This window comes from Equus caballus, chromosome 8, assembly GCF_041296265.1.
Source record: "Equus caballus isolate H_3958 breed thoroughbred chromosome 8, TB-T2T, whole genome shotgun sequence".
Classification (NCBI taxonomy): domain Eukaryota; kingdom Metazoa; phylum Chordata; class Mammalia; order Perissodactyla; family Equidae; genus Equus; species Equus caballus.
The window spans coordinates 13265471-13291185 of NC_091691.1; the positions used below are offsets into that span (position 1 = coordinate 13265471).

The 25715-nt window shown below is 54.2% G+C and overlaps 1 protein-coding gene across 2 annotated transcripts; it reads left to right on the forward strand.

The window, feature by feature from the left end:
* The first annotated feature begins 410 nt into the window (after positions 1-410).
* Positions 411-22346, forward strand: GLTP (glycolipid transfer protein). Of its 2 annotated transcripts, none has more exons than XM_001496768.6 (5): positions 411-671; positions 15543-15601; positions 16653-16786; positions 19416-19566; positions 21202-22346. In XM_001496768.6, the coding sequence occupies exons 1-5, from the start codon at positions 569-571 to the stop codon at positions 21382-21384; spliced, it is 630 nt and encodes a 209-aa protein (XP_001496818.3). In that variant the 5' UTR covers positions 411-568; the 3' UTR covers positions 21385-22346. The 2 variants fall into 2 exon arrangements, with proteins under 2 accessions (XP_001496818.3, XP_005612543.2); XM_005612486.4 differs by having other exon boundaries at positions 536-1889.
* The last annotated feature ends 3369 nt before the right edge of the window (positions 22347-25715 follow it).

Here is a 25715-nt window from a genome sequence, read left to right on the forward strand (position 1 = left end):
CTGTTTGGGGTGAAACAGGTGTGCTGAGGGGCGCTGGCTGGGTTGGGCTGTGACCTGGGCTGGTGGGTGGGTTCTGAGTTGTGACCTGGGCGGCTCCACGCCCCCAGCAGGTGGGGACCCGGCCCGAGTGGGCCCGCCCGCGTTGGGGGGAGGCGGCAGGAAGCACACCTGGGGAAGGCTCACCTGGGAGCGGCTCGCCGGGGCGGACCTGGCTCCACCAGTCCGCGCGCTTCCGCGCCGGGGCCGGCCGGCCCCGCCCCCTGGCCAATGGCGGCGCTGGGGAGGTGGCGGCGGGCGCGGATTGGGCGGGCGGGCGCGGCGGCGGGCGCGGATTGGCCCGGAGCGGGCGGGGGCGGGGCTGCGCGGCGGGCAGCTTAGGCGCTCGGCCGGCGGGCGGCGCTGAGCGCTCGCTACGCGGGGCGCGGCGCGGGCGGAAGTGGCGACGCTGGCGTCCCCGGGGCCTGCGGCGGGCGGCAGTGACGGCCCCGGCGGTGACGGCGGCGGCCCGGGGGGCGGCGTGGACGCCCGCGGCGCCGGCTGGGGCATCACCGCGGGCCTCGACCCCGAAATGGCGCTGCTGGCCGAGCACCTGCTGAAGCCGCTGCCCGCGGACAAGCAGATCGAGACGGGGCCCTTCCTGGAGGCGGTGTCCCACCTGCCGCCCTTCTTCGGTGAGCCGGGGGAAGCGGGGAGCCGGCCGGCAGCCCGGCCCGGGAGCGCTGCCAGACGCACCCGAATCCTCCTCCTGAGCATCCCCAAGCCGTCCCTTCTCTAGACACCCCAAATCCTACTTCCCCGGGCCCCCAGGATCCCCTTTCCCATCAGGCACCCCAAATTCTCCCTACCCCAGATCACTTCCAGATCCTCTCTCCTCCGAACATGTCACATCCTCCACCTCCTCCCAGAGCTTTCCAAATCCTCCATCTCCCCTGGGCACTCCACTCCTTCATCTCCAGACACCTCGCATTCCACCAATATCCTTCAGATGCCCTCCCCCAACACGCCACTTCCTTGGGCTCCCCAATCGTTCATCTCCCCAGACACCCCTTACTCTTCCAAATCCCCAGTTCGCCAATCCTCCTTCTCCCCTAGAGCACCCCACCCCTTCTCCCCCCAAGTCCTTCATCCCAGTCCATCATCGCCTTTTTCCCTTTCAGAACGGCTCTCAACTCTCTCCTTAAAATGAATCCTCCCATTTCATAAACCCTCTTTTGTCCTTAAATTCTCCCAGCCTCTCCCCCACGGGACCTTGTGAACCCTTCTTCCCCCATTCCAGACCAAAGACACCCCACACACACTCCAAAGGCAGGAAGCCTGGCAGGTGAGGAGCAGAGTTTGGAAGATGGAGTCACAGAACTCCAGGGCCCCTTTCTCGGGGGAACCACCTAAAGTTTTTCCTCCATTTAGAACAGGGGCCAGGACCAGGGGAGCTGCTTTGTAGGGTGACATCAGATGTAGGGTGCTTGGCATGAATCCCTCCCTCAGTCTGGGCTCTAAAGGAAGAAGACCCTCCCCCATATGTCATGTCAAGGAAGGTCACAGGAACACTTGGAAGGCGGTCCCTCAGCCAGTCTTGGATCCCTGCCCCCTCCCCACCCCCCCATCCACCTCCCCTCCCTCAGCGCAGCCCAGGCCTTGGATGGAAAATGGGAAAGAGAAGACAGTGCTATCTGCCCTGCCCTTTGCCTTTCGGGTCCTGGGTGAGGGATGCAACCTGAGCCTCTGCTTTCTTCTCTTCCATGTGAGCTCACCCAGTGCCCTGCCCTGCTGGTTCACTGGACTTTGCAGGAAGATCCCAGGCCTCAGGGCAGAGTCCAGCTGAAACCTACAAACTGAAAGAACCTTAACGCTGACTTGGCCGGAGGAGATGTGGCACCCAGGGCAAGTGGGTGGGTGATCAGGGCTCGTTGTGGGTGGTAGCTGTGCTGCTGGGAGCTCTGGGGTGGTTGTGGTAGGCGGAGTCATATCCCAGCTCTCCTCCTCCACTTCTTGAGCCTCAGTGTCCCCATCTGTGAGGTGGGGATGCTGATCTCCTGGGCCAGCTGCAAGGAGTAAATGCGTGGTGTGTGTAAATCTCTGAGGCCTTGGGTGCCAAAAAGATCTTAGCTGTTGGGAGAATGGTTATGGCAGAAGTCCTTGGATCTAGTTGTGGTGCTTCCTATATTAGAGGACTCATCAGTGTTTGAGTGAGGACAATTTCCTGGTTTGCATGATTCTCAGACGTGGGTAAACAACCCGAGAGCATGGTGTTGGTCCTTTACGTCCACTGCTGCATCCCCAGTACCCAGAACAGTGCCTGGTGCCCAGTCAGTGCTTGTTGAATGTACAGAACATTCTTATTATCAGTATCACAGTGTTGAGATAACGCTGAATCTCCAGGCAGGGGGCTTAGAAGCTAACTGGCTTTAGCATTGAGGAGTTTATTTTTGTGACCGTTTTTTTCTCTGTCTTTCTCCTCTTTGGTTCTATGAACATTTATAGGACAGAGCCAGCTCGCTCTGGACAAGGATTCTGAATCTCTTTGAGCTGGTGGTTCTTAACTAAGAGCAGTTTTGCCCCTCAGGGGACATCTGGCAATGTCTAGAGGCATTTTTTGGTAGTCACACTATGGGGGGTGGAGAGGATGCTACTGGCGTCTAGTGGGTGGAAGCCAGGGATGCTGCAAAACATCCCACAATGCACAGGATGGCCCCCCCACAAGGAATTGGTCCAGCCCCCGATGTTAGCAGTGCCGAGGTGGAGAAACCCTGAGTTAAGCTCTGGGGCCATTTCCTCTCTTATCTTCGGCAAAGTTGCCCTGTCAGTTCTGCATTTGGGGGCACCTTCATTCGATGCAATTGTCTGGCTGTTTTTAGAGGAAGGGGGATGGTGGCAGCTGGAACCAGCAGTGATCTGGTGCCAGGACTGAGAACGTCCCCTCCTCCCTTTCCCTGATCTCAAAGGATCCTTGTCTTTCCTGCGAGCCGGGGGATGTGGGCCGTCACATCTGTTGACAGAGGCGCCCTTTATACAGAAGCCTCAGTGGGTCGGCCCACAGAGGATAATTCTTAGCACTCTAAAAGATTGTGATCATCCACTTCGAGCCACTGTCTCTTCTGAGGGGAGAGTTTCTCCTGAGGCTTTAGGTTATAGGAGGATGCTCCCTCCGGTAGCTTTTCTCTGGGACTCAGGGATCAATTGGGATCTGCTGTCAGCTCTAACACAGGGGTTGCGTCTAGATCTTGGGGCCATCCAGGATGATCTGGGTGGTGTCAGTGTCTCTTGAATGGAGCAGGTCTGAGATAAGGGACACAAGGTCTGAAAGGCATTGCAGTGGCAGTTGCCTCCAAATCAGGGTTTCTCCGCTGTGGCACAGCTGACATTTGGGGCTGGATCATCTTTTGTTGGGGAGGCTGTGCTGTGCATTGTAAGATGTGCGGTGGCATCCCTGGCCTCCATCTGCTAGATGGCAGTAACACCTCCTCTACCCAAATTGTGACAAACGAAAATATCTGGTGGGAGACCAAATCACCCCTGTTTGAGAACCACTGCTCTCAAGATAAATATGGCAAAGGGCTGAAAGCTGCGTTTTTAAAAAGTATTCAATTCTGCAAGGAAGATCTGTTTCTCAGATCTCAGGAAAATAAGCAAGAAGAAATGATAAATAAAAATCTCCCTGTCATTTATTGAGCACTTACTATGCGCTAAGGGTTCTTTGTACATCAGTTCACTTAATCCTCTCACAATCTTTGGAGGTAAGGTTATTTTTAAAGAAAAAAGTCTCTGCTGACGTTTCTGAGTATTTTCCTTCCAAACTCATTTATATCCATCTTTAAGGGAAAATAGACCTTGAAGGGAAAATCCACCCAACAGTACAGCATGACCATCCTTCCACGTCAATTCTGTTGTTTGAATGTGGCCATAATTTATTTAATCAGTCCCCTGCTGTGGGACATTTACATTGCTTCTCATTGTTTTGCTCTAGTAAACAATGCCACAGTGAACATCTTGTATATATTTCTTTGCATACGTCTTTGGTTGTTTCTAATTTTTAGAAGTGCAGTTGCTGAGTTGAAGGTTGTGAAGGCTTTTAGCCTATTAGAGCAACCACATTCCTTTCTTCCTCTTCTTCTTCTTCTTCTTCTTCTTCTTTTTTTTGGTGAGGAAGATTGGCCCTGAGCTAACATCTGTTGCCAAATCTTCCTCTTTTTAGTTGAGGAAGATTGTTGCTGAACTAACATCTGTGCCAACCTTCTTCTATTTTGTCTGTGGGTCGCTGCCACAGCATGGCTGCCAGTAAGTGGTGTAGGTCCGTGCCCGGGAACCGAACCTGGGCCACTGAAGCCGAGTGCGCCAAACTTAACCACTACGCTGCAGGGCCAGCCACAACCACATTTCTTAAACCTTCATCCAGTGTGGTTTGTGACAGATTGGTTGGTCTGGGCTTCGTGAATGCTGATTCTTTGGCTGCAGGTCGGATGTGGCTTAGGGAATCCACATCTTGGGCCAGCACGTCTCCCTATCTCCAGCTTGACTCTTGCCAGTTGTACGAGTTTTACTACATCCACTTAGCAGCCGACCCTGTGTCCGTCTTCCTCCACCTTGATCCAGTAATCAGATCTCACCTCTGACTGATCAGTTTGCAGCTGACTTCTGGGAGGCCTGCTCACTCACCCTTTAGGTCAGTTATGCCTCTGTTCTGGAGTGACAATTGGAGGGCGGGGGCGGTGGGGCGGAGACAGACTTAGATGTCATTTAGTCTTGTCACTCCCTACCTAGAAGCCTCAGTGGCTCCCCATTACCTCACCTTGAAATCTGTGCTGTAGCCTTTCTGAATGGCTTGCAGCCCCACAAATGGTGCCCTGCCATCTCTGGCGTCTGGAGCTTTACCCATGTCGGTCTCTTTGCCTGGTGCACCACTCCTGAGCAGCCCAGCACCTTCCTTTGCTTGGCTGGGTTCCACTTACCTTAAGGAATCAGCTTAGGGGTCACCTCATCCAGAGTGTCATTCCTGACTCCCATCGACTCCCGCAGAACCTATCACCTTCTGACGCTTTGAGTCCTCTCAGTGCCTAGCACTCGGAGGGCTAGTGATCTTTGCTGAGTGAATGCTTCCAGTTCCATTCTCATTTTTACTGGGTCCTCTCTAAAAGTGTTTTGCTTTTTCTCTCTCTTTGTAAATTAAAATGCAGGACAAAATTAAAATATATAACATATCCTGTACCCATGGCAGGCATCATTAATCAGTCATGATACTGTTTTCCTCTTTGAGTCTAGACACAGCCTCAGCATCGTTCTTAACACAACTACTCTGGGTCATTTAGAGTTGATGCATGAGGTGACACCGGTTTGCTCTCGCGGTTTAGGGAGAAACCAAAGATGTGGGAGCTGAAGGTAGTGATTTCTACCTCTCAGTTCTTGAGATCCAAATTCTGAGGGTGATTTTTCTTCATTCAGCCCTCTTTGCTTAATTAAATGGTTATCCACTGAATCAGGCCTCATAGTATCTGGCACTCGTTAATTAGTTCTAGAGTAACACAAAAAAGAGTGCTTCTCCATCACTTTGGTTCAGTGTTCGCTCTATTTTGGGGGGCCAATGGCAGCCCAGAAGCGCAGAATTACCTGTTTGTTTTATGGCCAAAGGAACTGAGACCAGAGAGGTTAGGTGACTTGCTCAGGGTCACACAGCCAGTGAGTGACCAGTAGAGCCAGACTAGAACTCAGGCCTCTGGGCGCCTTATGCAGTGCTTTTGGCCATGTGCCTGCCTGCTGTCCTGGCTTCCTGGCCGCTAGAGGAGAAGCACCCCCCAGTGGAGCCAGCTTGCATGGCTCAAGAAGTCCAGTGCCTCTGCTGCTCTGCTGGCACCGCAGTGACTTGTCTGAGATGCTGGGAACCACAGACCACATATGCAGGTTTCCTCTGAGGTGTGTGCCGCATAATTGGCCTGCCGAGCTGGGCCCACACCTCTTGCTCATTTGAATGCCAATTTGAATGCCTGGGATGTGGAAGTCACCCGTGGAGAGGCCCAAACAGGTCCATTTTTCCTGTAATTGGAACATCACGTGAACTGCCTAGGAAGCAGCCCCACCAGCACCCCTGGCCTGTGATAAGGAAGCTCCCCATCTTTAGGGGAACTTGTTCCCTCCATTGCACCTTCCAGAACTTGGGACCACCTACCACATCTCCGCAATGGGTTTGCGTTTTTTTAAGTTTATACAAATATATATGTTTATTTTTGGTTTTGTCTAGAAGATATCAAGAAGGATAAGCCGTGCCGCCCTCTCACCATGGCAGGCTGGTTATCATTTCGGTTGAGTGTTGAGAGCTGGATTCTGGAGGAACGAGATATGGACTGTGAGTCTGGGAGGGATGCCTCTAGGAGGAAGAAACAGTGTCCTGTCGCGGAGGGAGCCGCGTACACACTTTCTGCCATGGGTTTTGCGGTTTTGAAACTGCCTGCAGACACTCGTTGTCAGTTGAAGTGCATTTGCGAGTGGGAAGCGAGGATTCGATTCTTGGCATTTTGGAGCCCCTACTGTGTGTCATTCCGATGCATCACGCTCGCGATCTCATCTGGCCTGAGCAAGAACCGAGTCACTCCAGGGGAGAGGGCTGCCGCTGGCTGCGTTGTTATCCTGTCTCTGTAACAGCCCGTGAGATGGCTGTTTCAAGGCTCAGCAGGGAGAAGTCGCTTTGAACCTGGGTCTGTCGTCCGCTGAGTCCGTGCTTGGAACACCTTAGTCAGATGAATGGAAAGAAACACGGGCGTTGGCATCAAGCTCAGCCACCCTGAGCCTGAGTCCTGGTTCTATGGTGTCAAAGCTGTGTGTCCACGTACAAGTTCTCCTCCTCTCTGAGCCTACAGCCCTCACTGGAAAGCAGGGAAGCGGGGCTTCCCAGGAGGGTCAGTGGAGGTGATCTCCCAAAATGATTTGGTGCTCAGTGCCCAGAATCAGTCCACCTTTGCTCAGGTCGGACAGACAGCCTCAGGCCTTTAGAAACTGCACCTCTTGTCACACAACCCTTCGGAAGCAAGGATCTTCCAAAAGGAAACTTTCTCTGCGTCTTGGTGGCCAACTGCCAGCTGTGCTGCCCGGCTGCTAAGTCCGAGAATTCCCAGCGGCCTCATAACACCCAAAGGCCAGCACAGAGCCCAGAGCAGTGGGCCTGCTTGCTCTGTCCCAGTGCTGTGATTAGATCCCCTGGAACCTCCGTGGTCAGAAGACTGGCTCTGAGCTCGGGGGCTGAGGTCCGGCCTCCCTCCTGGAGTGGGTAGGATGGAGAAGCAGAAGGGAGAAGACGCGAGTGTCCACTGGCTCTTGCCGGCTCATCCAGCTCCTCCTCGCCTCCATTCCTCCTCTGTGTGGCGTCGCTGCACGGGGCTGCTTGGAGGAACGATGCCCCCTGTGAATCCCGCAGAGGCAGAAGGTGGGCCCTCCCAGGGCCCCGCAGTACGCCTGGCGTAGCGTAGATGCCCTGCCAGTGTTCAACTGGCAAGAATGCCTGACAAAGGGCTTTGTCAAATATAATGCATGACCCGATCGGAGCTAGCATAACCCCTGTTTTGAGTGGCTCCCATGTGCCTCCAATTGCACTAGCCGATACCATTTTCAGGCCTCACAATGACCTTATGAATTAGGCGGAATTGGCATCATTTTACTGAAGAAGAAAGTGAGGTTCAGAGAGGTGAAGGGATTTGACTAGGTCACACAGCTAGAAAGTGGCCCACGGGGCTTTGCAGTGGGCTGGCCCTGCAACAAGAGAGGCCAGCACGCTCCAAGTCTCTTCCAGGGCAAAAAGGGCCCCTTCGTGCTGTTTGGGGTGGCGGCCAGGATAGGAAGTTCTCGTCAGGCGTGACAATGTGCTGATTTCAATGAGCTTGTCGGAATGGAAGCGCTGGGTTCCAGTCTTAGGTTTCATCGTTTCAGTTTAAAATGGCCTGGGTGGATGTTCACTCCTTTTGTTACATTCATACAGTGTTACTTGTATCAGGGCCTTTTTTTTTTTTTCATTGTTATAGTGTTAACTGTATCTGAGCTTTTAAAAGTCATTGCAGCCATCAGCCCTCCCCAGCGTCCCATAAAAACCTCCGCTTTCTACCCTGTGGTTAGGCAGCTGCCTTGCACTTCCCCACGCTCAGAAATGATTCATTTTCGGCATTGCTGTTCCCCAGGGTTCCTCTCCACTGTCTTCTGAGATCTCTTTTTCAATGGTCTGGAATGCAGTCGTTGTTTTATGACTGGAGGGTTCTTGCTAATTTTACCCACACCAATCAATCCATCTCGTTTTCTGTCCCTTCCTCTCCCACCTCCCTGCCTCTCTTTCTCCTTAGATTTCTTTTCTTTTCTTTTTTTGGGAAGGAAGATTCACCCTGAGCTAACATCTGTGCCAGTCTTCCTCTGTTTTCTGTGTGGGTTGCGGCCACAGCATGGCTGACAAGCAGTGTAGGTCCACACCTGGGATCCGAACCTGCAAACCTGGGCTGCCGAAGCGGAGCGTGCCGAACTTAACCACTATGCCACCAGGCCGGCCCCACTCCTTAGATTTTAATTATTGGCATCATTATTTTCTGGATTTCCTCTCTAAAGAAAAGGTTTGCCTGTTGGGAAAGATGAAAATAATGATATATTATAGTAATAATAAGCACAAAGAATACCTTCTTTTTTTATTGAGCGTTAAAGAGTGCCAGAAACTGTGCTAAGCCCTTTATTTATACAACCTCATTTAAGCCTCACAACAACGCTATGAGATGGAGTGTATTATTAGCCTCATTTTACAAATGAAGAAACTGGGGCTCAGAGAGGTTAACTCATTTTTCCAGGTCACACAGCAAGTTAGAGAAATCATTTTCCCAAACTGCATTCCCAGTTCAAGGCTGATTTTTGCCAAAGGGGGCAATTGTGGACAAAGAGTTGGCATGTCATGGGGCTGATGTTTAAAAGCAACATTTTGCATTGTTTTGTAAACATTCTTTCTTTCCTCTTTAGCTAGAAATTAGAGGGGAAATTAGTTTTAGGAAGGTGGGCATCCTCAGGGCTCTTATCCTTCAAAATAGACCTTATTGCAAACTGAGCCATCACTCTCTCTCACACACACACACACACACACCCCCAGTGGATTAATAAATGATTCATCTCTCTCAGCTGTAATTTGAGTGCCTCCCATTATGATCCTTGTAACCAGGACCTGTAAAGTTCATCTGCCCCATGAGTTTAGCAACTGAACCTTATTACCCAGCTATTGAAAAAAAAGAAGATGAGTTTGAAATAGAACCTCCCCAAACCAGGCTCCCAGCATCCCGGCACAGCATCCTATCTTTCCTTTAGGGAGTATTTGTGGGTTGGCTTAGGCATCCCCGTCCTGAATCGCACAGGCTGAAAGCGAAGCTGTGTGTCTTAGAAATGGAATGCTTTTGATTCTTGACTGAAAATGAGGCCTGAGATGAGATAAGAGGGTGGGCCTGGCAGGGTGATGGGCACCTCATGGCCCGATGTCGGGAACTTCACCTATTGTCACAGACGGTTGTTGGAAGAGGCAGGTGTTGACGGGCAGCTTGGGTGGAAACTTCAGAAGTGCGCTGTGGTTGCTCAGAGCATCACAGCCGGTGCTTTCCAACCAGGATGAGGCCAGGGAAAGAGGAAATGAGCCTGAGCCTGCGTGGCATGAGGTGACTGCTGGCTTACGGGGAATTCTGCTCTCGGGGCAATCTCCCCCATCTGAACCATGGCAAAGACCCGGGCAGGAGGCCCTAAATGCCCCTTGTCCAGCCAGAATTGTCACGGAGGTCACGCACAATGCCTGCTTGCTGGCTGTTTCTTCTTACTGTGCGGGTGATGCTGACACAGTTGGCTATTTGTTTTCTAAGTATCTAGCGGAATCAAAGCCCTACAGAGGAAGCAGGAGGAAGGGACCGCCAACTGTCAGAAAGAGGATTTTTTTTTCTTTTTTATCTATCTAGATTTATTTATTTACTTGCTGAGGAAGATTGGCCCTGAGCTAACATCTTTGCTAATCCTCCTCTTTTTTTGCTTAAGGAAGATTGTCACTGAGCCAATGTCTGTGCCAGTCTTCCTCTGTTTTGTATGCAGGACACCGCCACAGCATGGCTTGACGGGGGTCGGGGGGGGAGGGTGGGGGGTAGGTCTGCACCCAGGATCCGAACCTGTGAACTTGGGCTGCTGAAGCAGAGTGCGCTGGACTTAACCACTGCACCACAGGGCTGGCCCCAAGAGGAGTATTTTTAAAACTGTGCAAAGCTTTTCTAAAACCCCCAAAACACGCCATGCAGAGCCATTTGTGAAGGGTTGAGGAGGGCGGTGATGATACTCGGTCACACCTTTATCATAATTCATACTTTCAATGATGACCCTGTTAGGAAAACTGCAAATGGCTTGCTCTACGAAAGCAGGGATGTTCGTATTACATTTTGATGCGTTCCATCTAGAATAGTTGAACTAGAAAAGCTTCGTTCACTCATATGTGATAGATGGAAAATATTTCACTGTTTTAGTTTTGTTTTCTTTTTCTTATTGAGATTAAGCATCTTTTCATTTCTTCTGTAAATTACCCATTTTTGTATAGGACTCTTGGGTTTTCTTATTGGTTTGTAAGAGCTCTTTACATATTAAGGATAATATTCTTGTCTGTGATATTTGTTTCACAGATTAAACACCCCTGTCCTCCCATCAGTTTGTTGTTTGGCTTTATTGGTGATGAGATTTACCCCCAGCCCCATATAGAAGATTTCTGGGTTTGTAATCAGATTTATTGGTCTTTTCCTCATACCTTATGGGTTAAGTAGCATACTTAGAAAAACCTACACTAAACAGAAGGGGCCACTTGCCACATGTTCCAGATAACCAAGGCTTGACTGTATTTAGAATCTGTGCCCAGGGGCTGGCCCAGTGGCATAGTGGTTAAGTTTACATGCTCTGCTTCTGCGGCCCGAGGTTCGCAGATTGGGATCCCAGGCACAGTCCTACACACCACACATCAAGCCATGCTGTAGTGGTGTCACACATAGAAGAACTAGAAGGACCTACAACTAGGATATACAACTATGTACTGGTGCTTTAGGGAGGAAAGAAAAAAGAGGAAGATTGGCAACAGATGTTCACTAAGGGCCAATCTTTCTCACCAAAAAAAAGTAATGAAAAAGAATCTGTGCCCATTAGAGCTGGTCCTATAAAGTAAGAAGGTGGGATTGTATCTGATTTTTCTTTTGTTCTTTGTTATTTTGGGGACACCTTCCTTTCTCCCTGGAGGTAAGATAATGAACTGGAAAACCATGCCAGCCCCCTGCCTCCCTCCTGGCAGGTTCTGCATGGCATATAGAGCTTGTTTGCTGACTGCAGTAAAAAAACAAGTTTGGGGGAACCGCAAAACTGGTAAAACAAGAAAGGTAATTTTGGGGCAGGGCTGCCTTCTGTGGGATAGGTGAGGCCGCATAACCTGCTAGAAATGCGTCCTGCTCCATCCAGAGCAGGGGCCAGCTAGAAAGGCCACCATGTGCTTAGGGGTTAAAATCTATCTTCTGGTTTTCCTGCCAGAGTTCTCTCACTTTTGTTGAGTTCACACCGATGGGAATATTCTAGACAGCAAGGCGAGGGAGTGGTGGAACCAGACTTGCCTTTGCAGTTGTGTCTGAGTGCCCGGCTCTCGCTGTGTGACCCTGGGTGAGTCACTTGGCTTTTCTGGGCCTAGCGGCCTTGGACTGCACTGAGGACAAACAGAAGTCCAGAGCCTTCCGTGGGTCAAGTGGGAGCAGGTGTCAGCTCAGCTGCTCCTGGAGCGCCCCTGTTCACACAGCACCTCTGGGCTGTGGAAGGCGAGGGGGCTGAGCCCAGAGGCCGCTCGCAGACGCTGCCAAACCGGCTTCACAGTGCACATTTTATGTGTACACAGAGATGCGTTTCCTGCCGGCTGCTCCCCTGGAGCCAGCGTGGACGTGGGTTCCGGGGATGGCGCTTCTGCCCCCTCCCTGCTCCAGAAGTGCCCCCTGGGCCCTGCGGCCGTGCCGCACAGTTGAGCAGAAGATCTGACCCTGTGTACGGGTGGCCACAGCGTGCAGTAACAGCTGCTGGGCTGCTGACCGCGGTGGCCTCGTGACCCACCGCGCACCGTCAGGAGAACACGACAAACGACCAGCCTCCCCCGGCCCCTGGCAGGGCCGCTCAGAACCGCACAGGGGCTGTTCGCAGAGCCAAGGAAGCTGGGTAACATTCCTCTGCGTCTCTAAAATGCACATTGAATGACCTGCATCCTTGGGAGAAGATAGTACACCACCGTGCGTGGTTGATGGCGCTCTGTTACCGGGCCCCCGTCTCCTCTCCTCTCCGTGGATAGCTTGCCTCGGAAGTCAGCCTGTCGCAGTCAGAACAGTTGCTGCCAGCGCGCGCAGACGCCTCTGCCCTCACCGCAGCCCTGCGGGGGAGCTCCTGCTAGCGTTCTCATTTACAGGCGGGGAAACTGAGGCCCAAGCCCCGTCCCATGTTCTCCATCATGTTGATTGGATGGGGGCTTAGAACCAGTGCTTTGGGTCAACTTGGACTATGAGAAAGTGGATAGAAAAAGTGCCTGGCAGGAAATACACCTCGAGGCTTACGTTGCCCACAGTCCGTTCACCCAGCACGCCACAGGTGTCGTCCAGGCACCCACTGGAGCCCGGCCCCATGCCAGCAGCTGGGGCCACTGCGGGCACCGAGGCGACCTGGTCCCTGCCCTCCGAGCGCACATCTGTGGGGGAGACAGATGGAGAACAGAGGGTCACACGTGTAACTACAATCGCTGTGACAGTGAAACGGAGAAAAAGTACAAGGAAGAAATATGACTTGATGAGCAAGAGAAAACCTGATATTTTTTCCAACATTTTATATGAAAATTTTCAAACAAGCCAAATTGAAAGAATCTGACCGTCAATATTCGTACACCTGCCACGTGGATTCTACCATTAAGATCCTACTCTACCAGCTAGCTGTCCCCCCAGCCGTCCATCAGTCCACCTCATCATATCTAGGGACGTTATTGGAAGATGAGGATGGAAAGCCATCGGCTGAGCTGAGGAACGGCCTCTCCTTGGGGGATCGTCCCCACGCAGCCCATCCATGGCACCTGCATGGCCCCTGGGAGGGCAGCACTGGCGACCCCTGGCTGCACTGTCAACAGGAAATAGTCACTAGTGGAGGACAATCTTGGCCCTCTTGCATTATTATTTAAGTCTAGAACACGTTGTCCTTTGGGGGGGCCAGAGATTAGTGTCTGGGGAGAGGACACATTCCAGGGCTAGCAAACTGCACGACCTCCCCACATTTGCCTCTGCAGGATGAGGTCAGTGATGCATCAGGCAAGATTAAAGGGTGGGATGGAGTAGTTACCTTGTTAATGCCTTTGGTGGGCCCATCTGGGAGGCCAGAGCACCCAGGGTTAGGTGGGACAAGCCACTTGTAACCCCAGCCCAGCCCCTCTGAGCTGTTCCTTGTGGTTACCTGGTAGAAGCTCCTCCGTGGCCCCGTGGCGGGAGATTTGCCCCCACCAGAGTGGGAGAGGGGCCGAGCACAGCAGGGCGAAGGGGCAGTCCCGGCCCCACGAGGGGCCTCGGTTAGGAAGGAGGAGAGTGGAAGGTGGCAGGGGGCACAGGCTGAGTGCATTCCACCCAGTGAGGTTCTGGGGGACCTGGGCTTCCAAGACAGCTTGGTAACACCGGGCGGACCATGGAGCTTGACTCTAGTAATAATATGAAGCCTTGAAAATGGTCAAAGTCCATTTACCATGTGTTCATGCGCTGGGGGCTCTGCTAATGTGATCAATGCACGATTTCTAATTCCTGCAACAACTCTGTGAAATAAGTACTATTAGGGCCCCGTTTACATGTGAGGAAACTGAGGCACACAGAGGCAAAGAGACTCGCTCAGCTGGGGAGGGGTTGGGCCAGGATTGAAACCCCGTCAGTCTGCATCCCTCACCCAGCTTCCTTCCTCTGGTTACGGGCTAGTTCATTTATAGTGTCTCAGGCTGTTTCCCCAAAGCATCTCCTTTAACAGCTGCGATTAGGATGTTCCATATGGCCAGTCAGGTGTGCTGGGTCACCTTGGGTGGAATTCAGCCCACAGACGGCCCTCCCCCAGTTCCCTACTCCCGTGCGGTCAGTTGGTGCATACTGAGGCCCCTGCCGGGCAAGGGGAAGCTGGCCCGGGTTTCCCTCCTGTGGGTTTGGTACCCGCCTGTGGCCTGCTCGGGCGTCTGTCCCCTGGGCTCTGTGTCAGGCGTGGCGGGTCTCTGGACTCAGCAGTGCAGACAGCGAGAAGCGCTGGGGAGGCACCGTTGTCTGTCTGCAGGCTCTGAGGGCGAAGTCCATGCTGAGCCTGCTCGGGAGACAACCCGCCATTCCCGGCGTGTTTCCTCCGTGCCGAGCCCTTAGCGAGGTGCTCTGACCCGTGGGATGTCTCTGGGCCTCGTGACAGCCTGCCAAGGGGGTCACGGAGGAGGGAAAGGAGCAGAGGAGGCCGCAGGCTGCTCGCATGTCACGCGGAGCCCTGGAAGCCCAGGCACTGCCCGTTTCTAGGTCTACATTTCATCAACTTGAGGTCATCACCCATTTTAAGATGCACCGCTATTTTATGAACCACCGAGAAACGAAAAACAATGAAGAGCATTCCGATCCCAGAGAGAAACAAAATGTGTGTCTTGGGAGTGGGTCGTCCTTGTGGCACCCTGTCATTGGCTCTGTTGCGTCACTTGCTAGATGGGAAACCTGAGGCTCAGAAAGCGGGAGGAGGGAGGTACCAATGCCCCCACGGCCAGTGCGTGCAGAGTGGGCGGTCTGCCCCAAGCTCATCGTGCTCCGCGCCCCGGCTGTCCTGGGCTGACTTTTAGGCCCTCGATCAGAGGCCGGGATCCCCTTGCTGGTGTGCTCCCGGGCTCTTACGCAGTCTCAGGACCATGGGGCCTCTGGGGCAGCAGCTCATTTCTTCCTTGTGACCTGGTGCCTGAGAAGGTCATCTTTAGTGACTCTGGCCCCTCTCCTCCTGTCTCCTGCCCAAGCTAGTTCATTAGCGGTGACCTGCCTTGTTGGCCGGGATGGGTTTCTCACAGCATTCGTTCTGCCAGATACTATGCAGCTGTGCTGTCCAATACGGTACCCAATTTAAGTTCAAACGAATGAAAGTTCCGTAAAATTACAAATTTACATTCGCCACATTTCAGGTGCTCAATAGCCACACGTGGCCCGTAATGGAGATGCAGATACAGAACATTTCCATCGTTGCAGAAAGTTCTACTGGACAGTGCTGTCCTAGGCAGAACTTTTGCGGACAAAAGAGTTTGCCCCCTAGATAGTCCAGTTGCATTTTAAAGGCTCTGACAAGTCCTGCAGTAAGAAAATGGTCTCACCTGGAGCCCAGCGCTCCAAATTTTTTCCCCCCCCGAACCTTTTTGCCACCTGTAAACAACTCCGCCTTTCCCTAGACACACCAAGTGACCTCCCCTCCTGTCCCCAGGCCTCCGTGGCGGTCCCGAATATCACCCTCCTTGGGAATCTAAATCTCTCTTCCCTTCTCTTGCCCAGATTGCCTCGGGTCCCCAGTGTTTACTCCCATCAAGGCGGACATAAGTGGCAACATCACGGTACGTACGTGGCCCGGCAGCCCTGGTACCTGCGTCAGGCATCTAAACCTGCTTGGCACGGTGCCCTGCCCCCCGCTGTGGGCCCCAGGCCAAGGAACAGGAGGGAGACGTGGATAACAGCCTCGACTCCGGCTCCTCTGACTTGGGGCTTGGGCTTCTTGGTCCCTGCCGTCACACCATCGGGTCACAGCCTCACAGGGACCACAGTCTGAAGGGCCGACCTGAGAAGGAACCTACTGGTTCTTGCATCCACTCCAACCACATAAGAAGTAAACAGCACAGTCCACGAGGGCGTTGGCCCGGCCCTTCCCTTCCCCAGTCCTGGGAGCTGCGATGCCACCCGCAGCCACTGGCCCTCTCCCGTGAGGATCCACTTAGGGCCGGGTCTGGGCTTGGGCGCATTGCATGGTCTCATTTCTTCACCCCAGCAGCCCTTGGAGGCTGCTGCTATCATCATCCCCATTTTACAGATGAGGAAGCTGAGGCCCAGAGGGGTTGAAGGACCCATTTAAGGTCACACAGCAGAGAAGTGGCAGAGGTGCGATTCAGACCCCAAGTGCCTGGCCCCAACTCAGGAGCCTTGTCCCTGGACATCTTTGAATCCTAAAAGCCTATTTCTACTTGTCCACAAAAGCGAAACTTCAGATACGTGGTGTCTGAGGCGCTGTCAGTGGTTGGAGAACGTGGACTGTGGAGCCGGCCTGTGCTGGAACCTGCTCTCACCTGGACCAGCTGTGTGACCTCGAGCATGTCACTTCCCCTCTCTGTGCCTCAGTTTCCTCATCTGCAAATTGGGATAATGACAGAGCCACATCGGGGTTGCTGTGGGCACCAAATAAGGAGCGCCCGTGGAGCACGGTGCCCGTTGCCTCGCGGGAGGTGCTCGATGGTTGTGAGCGGTCACAGAGGGCATGGTTCCCCCCAGCCCACTGCCGCTCCTCGTGCTGGGGGAAGGAGAGGAAGGCCCGGTGTCTGCCCCTCCGCCCCGCGTGCGGGCCGGCCGGCCATGGGACAGCCTTTCCAAAGGGAAACCCCGTGTGCTCCATTTCAGAAAATCAAAGCTGTTTATGACACCAACCCAGCCAAGTTCCGGACGCTGCAGAACATCCTGGAGGTGGAGAAGGAAATGTACGGGGCACAGTGGCCCAAAGTGGGGGCCACGCTGGCGCTGATGTGGCTGAAAAGGTGATGGGCGCGGGGGGCAGGGCGCATGTGGCTGTTGGGCCTGGGGGAACAGGCAATCCTGTCACCGCCCCCGGCATCTGCTCTGCCAGTAAGCAGATTTCTTCCACACAGGCTCTCTTCTGTGTGAGGCTAGTTAGTGGCTGGGAAAAAGCACCCCAATACCCAGGCCTGCCTGATGGTGACGCGTCCTTGTTCAGTGCCATCAGAGGCAGAGCAAGTGAGCGCATCCTCTGTGCGCTGTGCTAGGCTCTTTATACGCCCCAATGCATGTCACGCACCGTGAGTTAGGGGTGGTGATTATCCCCATCTCACAGGGGGCCACTGGGGCTTCTAGATGCCAAATCATGTGCCCAGGTCACAGGGGCAGAGCTGGGACTGAGTGGCCAAGCACAGTTGTGCAGGTTGTGCACTGCACAGAGGTGTCCTGTCTAGGGCTAGTCACATCACACACGTGGTAGATTTGTATATTATGGCAGTTTCTTGACAGAAATACAGCATCTTAGGGGGAGGAGCTTTTATCTGACATGAACAGATTCGTCCTGTGGGCTGGAGGCAGGGTACCCTGATAGAGATCTGAACCCAGACAGGCTCACCCCAGAGTTGTCACTGCTCATAACCACTCTACGTATTGTCCTCGTAATTGTTTGTGAAGCCCCAAACAATTGTTCCATCTGACAGATGAGGCTGCTGGCTCAGAGAGGCCAGGCAGCTTGCTCGCTGAGCTACAGAATTCTCCTTTAGCCGTGCGGCCACCACATCCTCCAACAGCCGCTGTGAAGTCAGGGACCCATTCTCTGCCCCACAGATGTCCCCAGTGTTGCCCTCTCTCTAGGGCTTGGAGCCAGGAGGGGTGTTCCTCCCCGTCTCTCTCCCCGTCCCCGGAAGCTAGCCCCCAACCCCTGTCATCCGCTTCTTTGGTGAATGGAACAGGGAGAGTCTGCTCCCCGGAGGGTGCGGCCGGGTGGGCATCAGAGGGCAGCTGGGCCATAATTAACACCCTCATGGCGTGTCTAGGAATTGCCCCCACCAAGCTGCCCACCTTTGTCAGCACAAGACTCCTGGGCCCAGAATGAGCAATGGCCCTGGGTCTGTCCATCGGCAGTTCTGGGGGTTCTCAGGAGGAGCAAGGCAGATGGTGATGTCAGATCAGTTAGACCGTTCGTGTCCGGATCAGACATGACTCGGACCACGGGATGCCCACCTGCTGTGTGCTGGGTGTGGTGCTGGGCGTGTGGGAGGCCCCACTGAATGAGCCACAGCCCCTCTTAGGGTGTCAGGCTGAGGGGTAGATCCTGACAGCAGGATAGCAGAGCCCGGGGCCCAGAGAGGTCAGGGAGGGCTTCCTGGAGGAGGGACTCCAGGCAGAGTCTCCAAGACTGAGCAGGAGGGTCCCAGGAGGACGGCCTGGCAGAAGTGGGAGGGCAGGAGGGCACGGTGCGTCTGCAGCTGCAGGAGGGCCTGGTCCAGCCAGGGCTCTAAGTGCAAGGCGGGAGCAGGGAGAGACGAGGCAGGATTGCACAAGGACGAGCGCCAGCCTGGTCAGGGCTCCCGGGGAGCCACTGAGGGGCCCAGAGCTGGTCAGCAGCAGGGTCGGATGGGGCTTGAGAAGGAATCATCACAGCGGTTGGGGAGAGGCAGGGGTGCTGGGAGGCGGCCATCCAGGGCAGGGCTGGCACTGTATCCCATGCTTGGTTCCACAGCCCAGGCTGATCCCTGATGGCGGAGGGTTCTGATGCGAGCGTGGAGGATTTCCGTCACCTCGTAGGTGATGACGTTGAGACCTTGAATCCTTAGGCCCAGCACCCCTTCCCCTAAGAGCCCCCCAACCTGACCCTCACCCCCCGCAGGGCGGGAGCAGAGCAGCTCATCCAGGGACCCCAGGGGGACAGTGAGGGACAGTGAAGGCAGCAGCCCAGCCGTGGGGTGAATCGGGCTGGTTCACATCCTGGCCTCTGAGTCTTTCAGGGGTGCCTCGGTGTTCTTCTCTGTGAAATGGGTGGGTCGTGCCAAGCTGAACCTCACGGGGCTGAGGGGCCGCAGATGAGACGATGTGGATTAAAGGGCTGGATGGATCTGATTTTCGATTCGGTCACCCTGCCATACCCCGTACCCTCCTCCTGGCTCTTGAAGTATTGTCCTACCCCTGGAGGAAGGGCTCACGTGGCCACTGGAGGATCCAGACCGTGGCTCGGGCAGTGGCAGAGGCGGGGAGCCCGGGCCTGGGCCAGGCTTGTCAGCATGTCCACGTCTGTGGCCCATGAGCCCTATGAGGGCCAGCGCTGTGGCTTCAGTCCTCAGGCACTGATGGCCACCTGCCACATGCTGGCCCATGGAAGGCCACGTGGCCACGGATACGGGCAAGGCCCTTGTAGACCCTACAGCCCAGCAGGGACCGTGGTCAGGAGCTGGCACCAGGCCTAGTGTAGACAGCCGGGTGGGACAGGCTGTGTCGAGCTGGGCAGTCACATTACATTTAAGCCGAGTGTAGAGAGAACCGCTGAGGGGTTAGCGGCGCCTCTGTGTGGACGTGCCCCTGGCCCGCGCTAGGTGCTGAGTTCCGAGTGCGTGAGGGTCCCCCACGCGCGGGAGCGTGCAGCACCCTAAAGAGCCGTCTCCTCTCGGGCCGCAGAGGCCTCCGCTTCATCCAGGTCTTCCTCCAGAGCATCTGTGATGGGGAGCGGGACGAGAACCACCCCAACCTCATCCGCGTCAACGCCACCAAGGCCTACGAGATGGCCCTCAAGAAGTACCACGGCTGGGTGGTGCAGAAGATCTTCCAGGTGAGCCCCCACAGGCCCAGGACGGCCACCCGGGGGCAGGGTCCACTCCCGCTGCCCGCGCCCCGCTCCTTAGCTGTGGCCCCTCGGAGCCTGTGTTGGCTCAGCGAGGGCTGCCCTCTCTCTGCCAGCTGCACCCGTGGCCATGGCCTGAGATCTGGTGCAGGTTCTGTGGTGTTTCTGTCGGGGTGCCTTGTCCCGGGAGGCCCGACTGGAGGGCGTGGGGGAAACCAGGCAGAGGCTCCGAGGACCTCAGGTGGATGGTGGGCTGGCCTAACTGGCCCCCGTGATTCGGCCCAACCCTCACCCTGGGCAGGGATAGGAAGGGGGGCCCCTGTGCCCACTGAGGCATCTGCTGAAAGGACACTGGCCCACAGGGCTCTTGGTGGCTTGTTAGGTGATGATGGCCAGGGTTCCAAGAAACAGGGCTTCAGAACCACCCTTGACCTGAGAGGCTCCAGGGTCACCAGGCTGGAGGCTCACTCAGGAGACGTCGAGAGGCCCCCGGGTGCCCTCCACACTGTCACTGGCCACCCCGCCTCTCGCTGCCCCTCGTCTCATCCAGCCTGTTGTGGCCACTTTCTCCTGCAGCCACCACCCCCTGCCCAGCCTCACTCCCGTGGGGACCGCAGTCCCATGGGCCAGTCTCTTTCCCACACGGCACAGGTCGTGGGCAGGCTGGGCTGGGAACCGTCCAGTCCAGACAGGAAGAGCCAGTCACCGGGCGGGAAACATGGCCACCTCTGGGCCGTCCGCCCTGGCAGGGCTGGGGACAGGGCCCGTCCCAGGGGGCACCGTGAAAGCACGCCCTACTCCTGCAGAGCATCGCTCCCTCCGGAGGCCTCAAACCGCCACCTTCGAAATCGAGGCTATTACTATTTATATTCTTAAATATAACAATCATAACAATATGCCATTGTTATGATTATTTTTTGTAATTCCCTCACCCTGTCCAACTTGTGGCCTAAGCTGTTGATCCAGCTGCATCCTTTCCCTTCTGGCTCTCAGTTCTGCGAGTTTCTGATGCTCTGGACTCTTCAAGTGTCGGGGAAGCCCTGAAGTTCAGGGGAGGGTCGCCCCCTGAAGGACAGAAGAGGCCACAGCTCGGATGAGCGGGCCCAGTCTTCTCCCCTGCTCAGAAAGGGCGTTTTCCGAGCCGGCAGTTCACCTTCTCCAGAGCAGGGACCCCAGAGGGAAGAGGCTCATCCACGCTGAGCACCTACTGTGTGCCCAGTGCTGTGCTGAGCACCTACTGTGTGCCTGGGACCCTGCTGAGCCCTTTGCACAACCTCCTTAATCCTTACAAAAGCAACCCAATTAGGTGGGTGCTATTATTATCCCCATTTTACAGATGAGGAAACTGAGGCTCAGAGAGGCTAAGTAACTTGCTCAAGGCTCACAGCTAGTCGGCGGCACAAGCTGGAATTTGAACGCAGGTCTGTCTGTCCCCAAAGCTGGTGTCCTTCCTGCTGTCCCTCACGGGGGTAGAAGGGAACACACATCGCCCATTGCCTCCTCCCTGCCCTTCCAACGCCATGAGCAGCACCGACCCCTGCCCAGCACAGACCTCGGGAAGTCCCCCCTGGACCCCGCCGTGCCCACCCGGCTCAACCGCCCGCCCCTCTCTGCCATCCCCAGGCAGCGCTGTACGCGGCGCCCTACAAGTCCGACTTCCTGAAGGCGCTCTCCAAGGGGCAGGCGGTGACGGAGGAGGAGTGCCTGGAGAAGACCCGCCTCTTCCTGGTCAACTTCACGGCCACCATCGATGTCATCTACGAGATGTACACCAAGATGAACGCCGAGCTCAGCTACAAGGTGTAGGCGCCCGGCGGGGACAGCCGCCCACACGCGGCCACTCGCGGACCCGGGCCAGCCCGGATCACTGTGAATCGCAGGGCCGCCCTTGGCCCGCACACCCCGGAGCAGCGGGGGGCTGCCTGGGGGCTGCAGGGGACGGTCCTGGTTTTTTAAAGTCATTTTGGGGTCTATCATAATGGAGCAATAATTAACCATCCTACTTCTGAATCTTCTTTGAATTTCACAACAACACAGACCTTCGTTCCCGTGTGGTAAAAGTCAATTAATTTTTCTAATAAATCACGTCCTAGGGTTTTTGGGGTTCTCCCTGTGTGAGCATGACTCTGTGGGGACAGTGTCATACACCGCACTTTCCTTATGAGGATCTGGCAGAATGATGTTTTGGGAATTTTAAGGACTATGAAGACTTTGATTTAAAATTATACAAGACCCCGATTGCGGGATTTTTTTTTTTTTTAAAGCAAACTGGTGTGTGTTCTGTGGTTCACACAGCCCAGCCTCAGAGCACTGTCATCACAGATCCGTTCTTTCTCACTGTCTTTTGCCAGACAGTCTTTTTATAGCTGAAACCAACCAGCAAGCCTTTGATGATGGGGGTGGGGGTGGGGGGGTGAGTATTTTAAAGCTATCGGGCACAAATTACTGACTGAAGATGACTGTGTGCATTCTTCTGCATAATTATCTTCTTCAGGGATAGCTTTTCCAACCTAAGAAACTACCTACCACGTGTGTTCTCTCAAGGGGCAGAGGAGGAACTCTCCAGCTGCTCAGACCCAAGAGAATGCGTCCTTGTTGCCTTAACTGTCCTTACTGGCGCTAAAAAGAGCTGTATTTTTTAACGTTGGGGCAAACAAAGCAACTCCAAAAGAACTGATGTGTGTTAAAAACCCAATGAGGAACAATTGGTGATTTTTATGGAGAAACTAAATAATCCTTAATAAAGAAATCTCTATTTTGGAATCGCATTGGTGTGCTGTTTTTGGTTCTTGATTCTCTCTCTTTTTTTTTTTTTCCTGGATCAGAGGTTACAACTGAAAACCAGCCAAGTACCTGTTTTCTGGCCTCCACGGTTTAAGAAAAGAGAACTAGTTGCCACATTGAGAAACTGGGGAACTTTTACATAAAAATCTTCATGGCAGGGCCGGCCCCATGGCCGAGTGGTTAAGTCCACGTGCTCTACTTTGGTGGCCCAGGGTTTCACCAGTTTGGATCCTGGGCATGGACGTGGCACTGCTCATCAGGCCATGCTGAGGCAGCGTCCCACATACCACAGCTAGAAGGACCCACAATTAAAAATATACAACCATGTACCGGGGGGATTTGGGGAGAAAAAGCAGGGAAAAAAAATCTTCATTGCTAGCTTCTTTTGAAAAATCAGACTGCCTGGCAGGAACTGAGAGATGACTGCCCCCTTGGCTGGAGAGGGCGAGTCAGTGGATGTATTCGTCACTTTGCCTCAGTCCCCACCAATCCCTGTTGCCTCCCCAATCCAGTGAACCATGGTTATTTGCACTTTATCATGGGCTGATGCTTTTTCTGATACTAAGGTTAAATGTAGAGGGAATATTTATTTTACTTCCTTCCTGCTCCTACAGAGCTGATAGTCTAGTGGGCAAGAGGGATCAGTAAATCAGTGGTGACAACAGAGAGTGACCAGTGTCCAGAGGAAGCCTGGGGCCACAGATGAGGGGCCACGTCCTCAGTGGACAGAGAGCCTCAATGGGAGGGGTGGGGTGGGCAGAGCCTGGCTGAGGAGGAGGGGCAGGGGACACTCCAGGGCACAGATAAAGACCTGGTGGCTTGACCCAGAGCAGGCTGTGTGTGTGAGACATCATGAGACCAAAGGATTTGAACTTGACCCTGAAAATTACACACCACCTTCAAGGGTCTTGTGCATCATCAGTCAGATCCCCAGTTGGAAAGGCTCCCTCTGGCATGGCCAAGGGATGGACGCCTGAACCAAGTTTTTTTTTATTTTATTTTTCCTTTTTCTCCCAAAGCCCCCCAGTACATAGTTGTATATTTTAGTTGTGGGTCCTTCTAGTTGTGGCATGTGGGATGCCGCCTCAACGTGGCCTGACAAGCGGTGCCGTGTCGGCGCTCAGGATCTGAACCAGTGAAACCCTGGGCCGCCGAAGCAGAGCGCGCGAACTTAACAACTTGGCCATGGGGCCGGCCCCTGAACCAAGTTTTTTGCTGTCTCTGATTTCCTTGTAGTTTCTAATATTGCTGACAGTAGGAATGCTACTGACCTAAGCTCTCACTGCTTTTTAAGTTTTTTTCCTTTTGGGCTTCCTAGAAATATAAAACTCTGCCAACAAATTAAAAAAATTCTGTATCTTCCTTTACAAAAGGAGCTTTCCTTCGTGTCTCGAACGTAACACAACGAGACTGGGAGGGCAATTTCTTTGCGGAAGGCTGGGATTTCCCCAGGACGGCCTCCTTTACTCCTGGTGCCTGCCGGGCCCCTGGGAGCATTTGGGGTTTCCACCCCAGGGACAAAGCCAGCAATGCATCTATGCCTTCCCCTTTCATCCTTGTCAAAGTGGAAGTGGGTTCTGCCTGGGGCAGGGAGGAAGGAACATACATTAAGCACCAGCTGCATACCAGGCCCTGCACAAGTGCTTCACACACTTCGTTTCACAACCGCCCTGAGATGTGGGCATCAAGAGCCCCATTTTTCATATAAGGAAACTGAACCCACCGGGGGCGGGGCAAGAGGACTTGGCGAGGGTGACCCAGCCAGGAGAGGGGGCACGGGGTTTCGCATCAGTCTCCGTATCTCCCCTCAGCCGTCCGCTTCTGTGCCAGCTGACAGAGGGAGCCCACCTTCCACCCACCCTCCTGCCAGGACGGTCCCACTGTGGAAGCTGCTGTCTCGGACCCAGGTTAACCTGACAGTGCACAGAAACCCGAATGAGCCCAAAAGTCTGACAAGGGTTGACTCGTTTATTCCCTTGTGGATTCATCCAGTTAAACCTCACTGAGCAATGGTTCCAATCATTATAACACATCTCCGCGACAGACAAGGAAGTGAAGCTCCCTTCTCCATAAAGAAGCCTGTTTCCTTTTCCGTACCACAGGGTTCTTGCTAAAACCCACCTCACAGGTTGAGGCTGAAATGTTACTATTTGCAAAGCGTGGAAGTGTTTGAAGCATAGCAAGCTGTCTTAGTAAGCGTTCAATAAAACCGCACGATATATTCACGTGATGTGGGTTGCATGGGGATGTGACGGAGTATTGGAGTCCTAGCGCTGATATTGACTAGCTGAGCGGCCTCGGACAAATCACTTCACCTCTCTGAGCCTCCGTTTCCTCACCTGCACAAAGGGGATACTTACTAATGGCTCCCAGCTCACTGAGCGTCCATGAAATTGCCTGGGCAGGTGCTTGGCTGCATAATCATTCAGTGTTGACCCAATTATCACCATTTAAAGAGGGTTATGGGAGAACGGAGGAGGAACATCCACCTTGGGTTTGGTTGGTTGCGTTGATGGGTTTGCCCTGATTCACGCCGGCCCGGCTTGGGGTGGCGCATCCCTACCGCCCCGCGCCTGCGCACTGGCCGCCTGCAGCTCCTGCGAGGCCCGGTAGGTGGCGCTGTCGACACTGCGCCCGCGGGCGCCTCCGCACCCCCGGCCTCCAGCCCGCGCCCTATGTGTGTGTGCGCGTGTGTGCGTGTGTGTGTGTGCAGATCGGCCTCTGTGTCAAAGGGGGTCCTGCTGTTTTTACCACTACCACTGCTGCTGCTAGTGCTACCACTGCCAGCGCCAGCGCCACCACCACCAAACGATTTTGGGGTTCAAGTCCAGGGTCTGTAGCTTTGTAGCTCTGTGATCCAGGGCAAGTCAGTGAACCACTCTGAGCCTCAGTTTCCACACCTGTAAAATGGGACAGGAACGCCTCTACCTTGCAGGATTACATCAAATAATGTCTGTAAAATGCCTGACACAGAGAAGTGTTCAAGAAGCGGCTTTTATTAATACGTTTAACTATTACGATGCTGCAGCTTATCAGGGGTTCCTCGGGGGGCGCCCCAGCCCTGAATGCAGTTGAACCATAGCAGGCTCCCTTACTCCTTGTTCTTAAAGATACGCAGCACCCCTGTCAACACGTCAACAGCAGCCGCCCAGACCATGTCGTGCAATCTGGCTGCTATTCCTCACCCTGCCCTGATCCATCGTGTGACTCTGGGCAAGTCCCTTCTCCCCTCTGGGCCTCAGTTTCCTCATCTGTAAAATCAGAGGGTTGGACAGTTCAAAGGGCCCCCGCAGCTCTGACCCTCCGCAGTGGACACTCCTGTCACTGTACCAGCCCCTGGTTTGTATCCATAA